The sequence below is a fragment of the Coregonus clupeaformis genome, unplaced genomic scaffold, assembly GCF_020615455.1.
Source record: "Coregonus clupeaformis isolate EN_2021a unplaced genomic scaffold, ASM2061545v1 scaf0787, whole genome shotgun sequence".
Classification (NCBI taxonomy): domain Eukaryota; kingdom Metazoa; phylum Chordata; class Actinopteri; order Salmoniformes; family Salmonidae; genus Coregonus; species Coregonus clupeaformis.
In genome coordinates this window covers 55439-64223 of record NW_025534242.1, presented here as the reverse complement: position 1 = coordinate 64223, position 8785 = coordinate 55439, and the positions used below count along the sequence as shown (strand labels likewise).

The window sequence follows — 8785 nt, the reverse complement described above, 5'->3', positions numbered from 1 at the left end:
AGGGAAGCTGTACCCACATTCTGCATACTGTGTTTTAAATCTGAACTTGTACTCAGTTGAATCGCTCTCTCTCAGGTCTGTGATTCTCAGGGTGAAGGCTTTCTCTTTAGTCCCAAGGTACTCAGCACGACCTGCATACTCTGGCACTGAGCCCAGGATTTTAGGCACCTCATTACATTTCTCTTGGATATACCAGTTTGGTTCTGAGACTTGGATGTTGATATGTGCAGGGCAGATCCACTGTTGAGCCCTTCAATGCACAGATACTCTGATGGATATAAGTCACGTTGAAACAGTTCTGACAAAGAACACCTAAAACAATAGTAGGCCCATTCATTTATTAATTAGTTTCTTCAATTATTCTTGCACTCAACCAAAATATAAACGTAACATGCAACCATTTCTAAGATTTTACTAAGTTACAGTTCATATAAAGAAATCAGTGAATTGAAATAAATGAATTAGGCCCTAATCTATGGATTTCACATGATTGGGTATACAGATATGAATCTGTTGGTCACAGATACCTTTAGAAAAGGTAGTCAGTATCTGGTGTGACCACCATTTGCCTCATGCAGTGCGACACATCTCCTTCATGTAAGATAATGGATTTAATTTATTTTTGTATTGAATACCTGTCGTGGAAATTACCACCAGGGACTCAAAGCCAAAATTAAATGAATAGTTATTTATTACCAGCAAGCTGGAGAGGTTCGAACAAACTTAATGCACCATAGTACACGTCGGTCAGGAGCTCTTTCGGGGCAGTCCCGTTAGTTCTCTTATATACTGCTTACACAGACAAATAATATTTGCATGACTTACATTAATAATTGTTCATAATTAATTCATAATTAACATTTGGTTCCTGCACTGCATATGACTGGCACCATCTCCTATCTTAACTTATAGAACATATTCTGGGCGTTCTGCCAAAAGTTCTGAGGGGGACATGACCGCCTCCCCTCATATCTTTACCCAGCACCTACAGGAACCAATGATTGTATGAGACAAGATGTACAATTCAAGGCTATTTCCCTCACACAATAATACACACCTACTGTTGTTGAAACATTATACTACATTATTTAATAGATAATAGAAGTTAATTAAATAAGATACAGCTTTGAAAACACCCACCCACCTCAAAATCCCCCACCCCACAACACTCCTACTCCAAGACGTTTGATACATTTGGATCCAGAGCTGCATATTATCCTACACAAGTTACCACGGTAATCAGATTTAGTAAACTGTTAGAGAATGGGAGATAGAAAACATATTGTAAAGAGTAATGTATTTAAACTTTATTTAAGGATCTGGAACCGGTGCAGGAGAGGAGGAAGATAAAAGATGACATGTTTGTGAATTCTGGTGTTTTTTCAGTGACCCAGAACGAGCAAAGCTCTTTCCACATAGACAGGAGTAAGGTTTCTCTCCAGTGTGTATGCGTTGGTGTGTAATCAGATAACCTGATTGATTGAAACTCTTCCCACACTGATCACAGCTATATGGCTTCTCTCCTGTGTGTATGCGTTGGTGTATAGTCAGCTGTCCTGATTGATTGAAGCTCTTCCCACACTGATCACAGCTATAAGGCTTCTCTCCTGTGTGTATGCGTTGGTGTGTAGTCAGGTGTCCTGAATGATTGAAGCGCTTCCCACACTGACCACAGCTATAAGGCTTCTCTCCTGTGTGTATGCGTTGGTGTGTAGTCAGGTGTCCTGAACGATTGAAGCTCTGCCCACACTGATCACAGCTATAAGGCTTCTCTCCTGTGTGTATGCGTTGGTGTGTAGTCAGGTGTCCTGAATGATTGAAGCTCTTCCCACACTGATCACAGCTATAAGGCTTCTCTCCTGTGTGTATGCGTTGGTGTGTAGTCAGGTGTCCTGAACGATTGAAGCTCTGCCCACACTGATCACAACTATAAGGCTTCTCTCCTGTGTGTATGCGTTTGTGTTTAGTCAGGGCTACTGATTGACTGAAGCTCTTCCCACAATCAAAGCAGTGGTAAGGCCTCTCCCCTATATGAATTATCTGAGATTTTAAGGTTTTAGATGCAGTGAAACGCTTCCCACACCGAGAGCAGTGGTACGGTTTCTTTCCAGTGTGAATACGCTGGTGAATTATAAATTCCCTCTGTTTAGCAGAACTCTTCCCACAGTCAAAGCAGCAGTGGTGAGGTTTCTTCCCTATACATCTCTGCTGGTGCTTCTTGAGGTGTTCTGATCTCGAGAGACTCTTCTCTGTCTTGTCAGCATCATGATGTTGTTGAATCTCCCCAGATGATAAGCTCCTGCCACTGAGAGAGGAACGATTAGGGCTGTCCCCTGTGAAACAAAGACATTGAATAGTTAGGTTTTGCAAATATGTGTCCATAAATAGATGGGTCGTTCCATGAATGTAATGGCTTTTGCATCCCTTTGATATCTTTCCAGTAGAAATTGTGCACCAATATTAAATATTAAATCTCTGTTATATTAAATAAAGTGCCCATTAAAACACAACACATGGAAAATACGATTCATCTGATTTTTATATGAATAAAGACTTGCTAAAGTGACAGAATTCAGCATTTTGACAAGTCCCTCAGTCAACCCTGTGTAACATCTAGAAAACGTTTAACCCACCAAGTTTTACCATCATTGAGTACAGTTACAGGCACAGAATAATATGACTATTATTAATAGTCAATTAATATTGGAGTTTGATTTAAACGTTGACATACTTTGAAAGAAGAACAATTTCCTAATAATCCTGTTTACGTGGACACATCTGAAATCAGGCTACCTGATGGGACTTTGATTAATGCAAAAAATTGCCAATCTAAATAAACGTTCTACCACAGAGGCCATGTAATTTTTTGGAAGCATATTTCATTCTGAGTTCGGACAAATAAAGTTTGTATGTGAAAACTATTTCTAAGCTGCATACTTTCAGTTTTTCTGAACTCACTGCACCCGATCAAAAGAAGTTAGCTTGTGCCGCTTGTGCTAGCACATGCACAGATTAAATACACCACTATAACTCTGATTAAAGAGTTTACATGTCCTAATAATTCTAAAGATTGCTCAGAAAACCAGGTGTTTTTAAAGGCGTATGCTTACTTCGGTTATGACCTCACACCAATTAAGATAAGCAGATTAATGTGTTTACATGACTAATGCCATACTCAGCCCACTGCCATAATCAGTTTAATAGGAAATTATTAGTGTGCATATAAACCCTAGTTATTTGGTTACTTTGACAGTCATTTCTGAAGATTATATACTTCATGTGATTAGTGATTAATTTACATCTGGCCCTCATTTTAAGGTCAACCCTTGTTTTAATATATTATTCTAAACAAACAATGAACATCTAATACTCAAATCATAGAGTAAAAGCAGGTGAGCTGGTTCTACTCTTTTTGTCAATTTACTGCTGTTTTGTGGTGGAAAACTGAGCAAGTCAACCCTTTTACCAAAACATTTACATAGTAGAAATGATTTAACAATTACATTTTTTGGTGAAGCTTGCATTCAATTGCCACTCCCTGTTGCACATGTTTTTAATGAAGTTGAACAAGTGCTCTTTATGACAGAATGTTAAAATTAGGTGAAATCAGACTGTTTAAAAATAATAATAATTACACTTCTTAAAATTGGGTGGAACCACCAGATATTTTCATCAATATATAATTAATCAATGAATTGTTACAGAAGCAGACTGTATTCTAATCCAAACACGATGGTTCTTACTTAATGAAATCAAATCTCCATGTTCCTCTTCTCCTTCTCCTCGCTCAGTTCCACTCTGCCCCGGTGTTTTCCTGAAGTCGACCAGACCCAGCAGTAAAGTACCGGGAGACGGTCGACCTGGGGACTCCTGGAGGGTGGAGGGGGACGGGCTAGATTTGTCCTGTTGGCCGCAAGAAGTATTCTACATAGATTAATATTAAACAAAATATTTTATTAATTCAGTCTAAACCTCTGATTACTAGACCCAGCAGTGAAGTACCGGGAGTGAAATGTTAAATCGTTCACTACAACCCACTAATCTAAGAGCATTGGATTGGTGGGCATGGGCTAGTTTCCACCATATTTCTTATACCAGTCATTTCCTTTCAAACAGCGAGGAATAGGAGAAGCGAGAGGGATAACTGGGCCCAAAATCTGGCTTCTAGCTTATTTGATCGAATATACATTCCGTAACGAACCACTGATGGTTTGGGGATGCTTTGCTGCCTCAGGAACTGGACGACTTGCATTAATAGAAGGAACCATGAATTCTGCTCTGTATCAGAGAATTCTACAGGAGAATGTCAGACCATCCGTCTGTGAGCTGAAGCTGAAGCGCAGCTGGGTCATGCAGCAAGCCAATGATCCAAAACACACAATCAAGTCTACATGAAAATTGCTAAAAAGCAACAAATTGGAAGTTTTGGAATGACCTAGTCAAAGTCCAGACCTAATCCCAATTGAGATGTTGTGGCAGGACTTGAAACAAGCAGTTCATGCTTGAAAACCCACACGTCACTGAGTTAAAGCAGTTCTGCATGGAAGAGTGGGCAAAGATTCCTCCACAGCGACGTGAGAGACTGATCAACAACTACAGGAAGCATTTGGTTGGAGTCATTGCAGCTAAAGGTGGCACAACCAGTTATTGAGTGTAAGGGGGCAATTACTTTTTCACACAGGGGAATTGGGTGTTGCATAAATTTGTTTATGAAATAAATATGTAATTGTTGTGTTATTTGTTCACTTATGTTCCCTTTATCTAATATTAGGTTTTGGTTGAAGATCTTATAACATTCAGTATCACAAATATGCAAAAGTAGAGAAAATTAGAAAGGGGGCAAATACTTTTTCATAGTATTTGCTCGGAGCTGGTGCATATACAGTCCTATGACATATACAGTCATAGGACTGTATATGTAAAAGTAGGACACATGACATCCCGGCAACTTTGAGAAAATAAACACTGTATGAGAGTAGTGCCTGGTCGTCACTAGTTTCACAAACAAAGTCAAACCACGCCAATTACTACCATTGATCTTATTAAAATGTGATCTTAACCCTAACCACACTTCTAACTTTATGCTTAACCCTAAATAAATAAAAATACGATATAGTAGAGCTTAATTTGAGCCGGATCCTGCCGGAACGGCATCAGGCACATCTCAGATTTGACTTTGTTTGTTCTGGCAACTATTTGCCAGGATCTGGTACCTCTCGCAGCATGATTTATTAATTGTTAAGTCAAGTTGCCTCCTCGTTATTTCTCCCGCCCCCCCAGAAAGACCATGTAAAAGCGCGGTGATCTTTCTGTGTAATCATCCTATCCTGCCACACTGATTCCAGACCTGCTCTCTTAATTGTACATAGAGGTTATGGGGATGGCCGGTGGGGTAAGTAACTGATCTTGACACAGGTGTTGGTAGTGGTGGTCAGCTAGTGGAGAGGTCCCTACGTATTCATGTCACATAGCCTAGGCTAGTCGTCTCTCAACTGAATTTGAATCGTGGGAAAGCCAAATAAAAAACGGGATAAGAAAAGTCAATTGAGTTTGATAAAATGCTTGAAGTCCAAAAATCCAGAGAAAGATGGTGAATCGAACCCAGAACGACCCAGAGAACTGTCAGTGCCTGAGGAGAGGAGTGAGGGGCAAACTGTTCCTGGTGGCGATGCCTTAGCTAGCAGCGCTGCTAATCCCGCCAGTTCAGCATCACCACCGGCACCTCCACTAGCTAGTAGGCAGAGTAGCGAGTCAGACTCAGCAGGAGAGGGAGACGGGGAGCTGGGGGTAGGGGGATAGTTCATCCACCGACAAAGTGCTCGGAGCTGGTGCAATTTGCAGGTCAAGAACAAGCAAAAATGACAACCCCTGGCTTGTCATTTATAATTCAAAGTTGGGCTGTACAAAATGCAAAAAGGTAGGGAGCTTGGGTCTAGAAACGACTGGAGGGATTAAACTTGCAAAAGAGTGGGTGGAATGTACAGTAACATCCTCTGCCTCAGATGTAAAACAACAAACAACAAAGAGACCACAGAAAAAAGGTTTTTGAACATGCCCCAACCAAGGCACATTTGGTGGCAGCAAGCCTTGTAGACAAGGCTAAAGAGGACACCCAGGTTATAGTTAACACTCAAAATGAAAAAATAGACACTACAGCCAGAGTCTTCAGAACAGCCTTAGAAGGAGGCTAAACGTCACAGCCACAGGCCCGCTCATGGCTTTGAGCAAGAAATGTTCTCTCAGGAGTTAAATGGACTTGACATGGGGAGAGTCATTGTGGGAGGTTTTGAAAACTAAGGTAGGACTTTATTTTTTCTTTACAAACTTGTTCTGTGAAGGTAATCTGAATATGTGCTTCATACTATCACATAGGCAGGAGGCCTATATATTTTGATGTGTGTTCTGATGTAGCCTACATTGATTTATTTAATTTAAAGTTATATTCCGATATTGTGATATTTGTTCTACTTCTACATTGATGTCTTGAAAATTATTAGAAATTTGGGTACATAAGCCCCACAGCTGAGTATGTGTGCATATGCATGCATATAGCGGGTGTTCTGCAGTGTCGTCTAAAATGCTTTCAATTAATCAGCACCTTGGAGAGTGCCGTCCGTTTCACCACCATAGATAGTAGGCTACTTAGCTGTTTACTCTGTCTGCTGCTACGATGTGTTTGACACTTTATTTTCTCAAAGTGTTCCGTTAACTCAGAGCCCCTCGGATAACCACCCCTCTCGCGCTCGCGCTCACTATGTGTTACAGGAGCTCCCGAAATACAAATTAAGCACTGCGATATAGACGTTTGACTGTGTGGTTGTGGTAACTAGTGGAAAAACGCATATCTGCCCTCTCATTGGCTATTATGGTCCCACCTGATCTTGCCTCTTCCCGATTGCCTTCCATTTTTGAAGACATTTATTTTCTTTGTTAGAGTGGCCACTTGAGTATCTGGTCAAATAATGGATAATGTGTTCGAAATCAGTTAAGGGATGTGAATATGTGAACACTTTGGGAGAAAGGAGAGATAATTAGGTCATAGTCACAGATTCCTAAACATGAATAGTAGTAGGCTACTTTGTTGAAGTAAAAAAACAAGTTTTACCGTGACATTGTTTTTGTCCAGCCGTTTAAAAACGAACAAAGGAATGTGGAGGATCAAATATGAAAACTAGGCCTAGACATTTTATACAGCACAACAGACCTATAATGTTAAAACCAGACTTACCAGATTCATTGTGGAAGCTACTGTTTCTTTGTATGACATGAAATGTTGGCTACAACAGCACAGCTAGGCTACTTTGCTGTGGTCTTCTTCTTCTTTAAAGTTTATGGCAGACTACACCTATTTTTGTATTGCCGCCACCTACTGTATGGCTAGTGAACGAAAATAAAAAAATCCATTGCGGGAAAGGGGGGCCGGGGCCGGGGAAATACAGTACCACCATCATATACAATACAAACATTTAATTAATTCCAAAATGCCCCACCCCTTCAGTGATAATCCAAATCATATTCCTTCATAGGCTCAGGGGCCTGTGTGGACGGAACATATATCAACCGGATTCCTTGTAATACCTCTGCTGTAAAATCCCCCAAAACGTTCAGCTGCACTCACAATTGATGCCTATTTTATCAGAGTTCTTCTTTGTTTGTACTGTGCATTTTAAATCCAATGCAATAAACCAGGGGTGCCACTTTGGTTTTAGAAGTGTGTGGGGGGGGTTTTGATGGGCATTTAAAGGTCATTTTACGCATTTTTACACAATCCAATGTGCCATCTCCATTTAGAACAAAAAATAAGCAAAAATAGCAACAGTCATCAAGCTAGGTAAGAGATCATAAAAAAATATTTAAGTGAATAATAAGACTGAACTACATCAAAGGTAATTCAATCATAAATATTGTTTTGCACCTTTAACCAATAGCCTAACAAATGAACAACTCTTGAAATTGTATCCATTTCAGAATAAGGCTGTAACATAACAAATGTGGAAAAAGTCAGGGGGTCTGAATACTTAGGTCTGAATAGGTTAGGCTACTATGGTGAGCGAGCATTGCGCCTTTTCATTATCAATACGTTTTGATTACCCATCTATTTGTCTCTGCCTGCAAATCGTCCTCCTAAAAGGTAGGCTATATCCTATAGGACTATGCAAAACATGTCGCTGTCATCATTCTTGCTGCTTCCAGTTCTGTAGCCATACCTGCGAGATCAGGTGCACGTGTGGCCTCAATTAAATAGAGTAGGCTATAGCCTATGCATGGGCGAAGAAGCACGGGGCAGTTATCTTTCCAAGGAAAAGTACTTCCTTAATAGGCCTATGATTAGGCTATAGTTTACTATATTGCCTAGAAATAGGCCTAAATATTGATCACCCATTATTTCTCCGTCTGAAAATCATCCCACTCCTAAAAGGTAGGCTGTAAAATAGCTCAAGATAAAGTGCATATTGGCTGATATAGCCCTGTAAAAACATATAAGGGCCATGTAATAATCTATGGTAATTTAACACATTTCTGAAGTTATTTTTTTGCGTTTTTGATATTGCCTATAGGGCGCATCACATACGCCTAAAATAGTATTGCTGGACTGAGGTTGGGTTTGGGACCAGTTCTTACAGTAGCGGGTGGGAGTCGGACAGAAACCCAGCAGGTGTGGGTGGGAACGGGATGAAGAAACCGGTGTGCACCATGACAGTGAAGCCTGTAACATTAGAGATGTTTCCATATGTTTTCCATATGGGGGGACAAAAATGCAATTTCAGAATGTGGGGGGGACAAC

General features: G+C 40.3%; 1 protein-coding gene across 1 annotated transcript; it reads right to left on the bottom strand.

Moving 5' to 3' along the window:
• Window positions 1-1115: 1115 nt before the first annotated feature.
• Window positions 1116-7344, bottom strand: LOC121576332 (zinc finger protein 664-like). Its single transcript, XM_045216749.1, has 3 exons — window positions 7229-7344; window positions 3744-3903; window positions 1116-2333 (listed from the first exon to the last, which is right to left on the bottom strand). Exons 1-3 carry the CDS (start codon window positions 7265-7267, stop codon window positions 1312-1314), a joined length of 1221 nt encoding a protein of 406 aa, XP_045072684.1. The 5' UTR covers window positions 7268-7344; the 3' UTR covers window positions 1116-1311.
• Between the last annotated feature and the right edge of the window lie 1441 nt (window positions 7345-8785).

What these genes read in the sequence shown, in the direction of transcription:
- LOC121576332 (XM_045216749.1), bottom strand. Translation starts at nt 7,267, where the DNA reads ATGTCATACAAAGAAACAGTAGCTTCCACAATGAATCTG. An exon ending in TAGCTTCCACAATGAATCTG is followed by an intron (nt 3,904 to 7,228) that starts GTAAGTCTGGTT and finishes TGCGGCCAACAG; the next exon opens with GACAAATCTAGCCCGTCCCC. An exon ending in TGGAGATTTGATTTCATTAA is followed by an intron (nt 2,334 to 3,743) that starts GTAAGAACCATC and finishes TTTGTTTCACAG; the next exon opens with GGGACAGCCCTAATCGTTCC.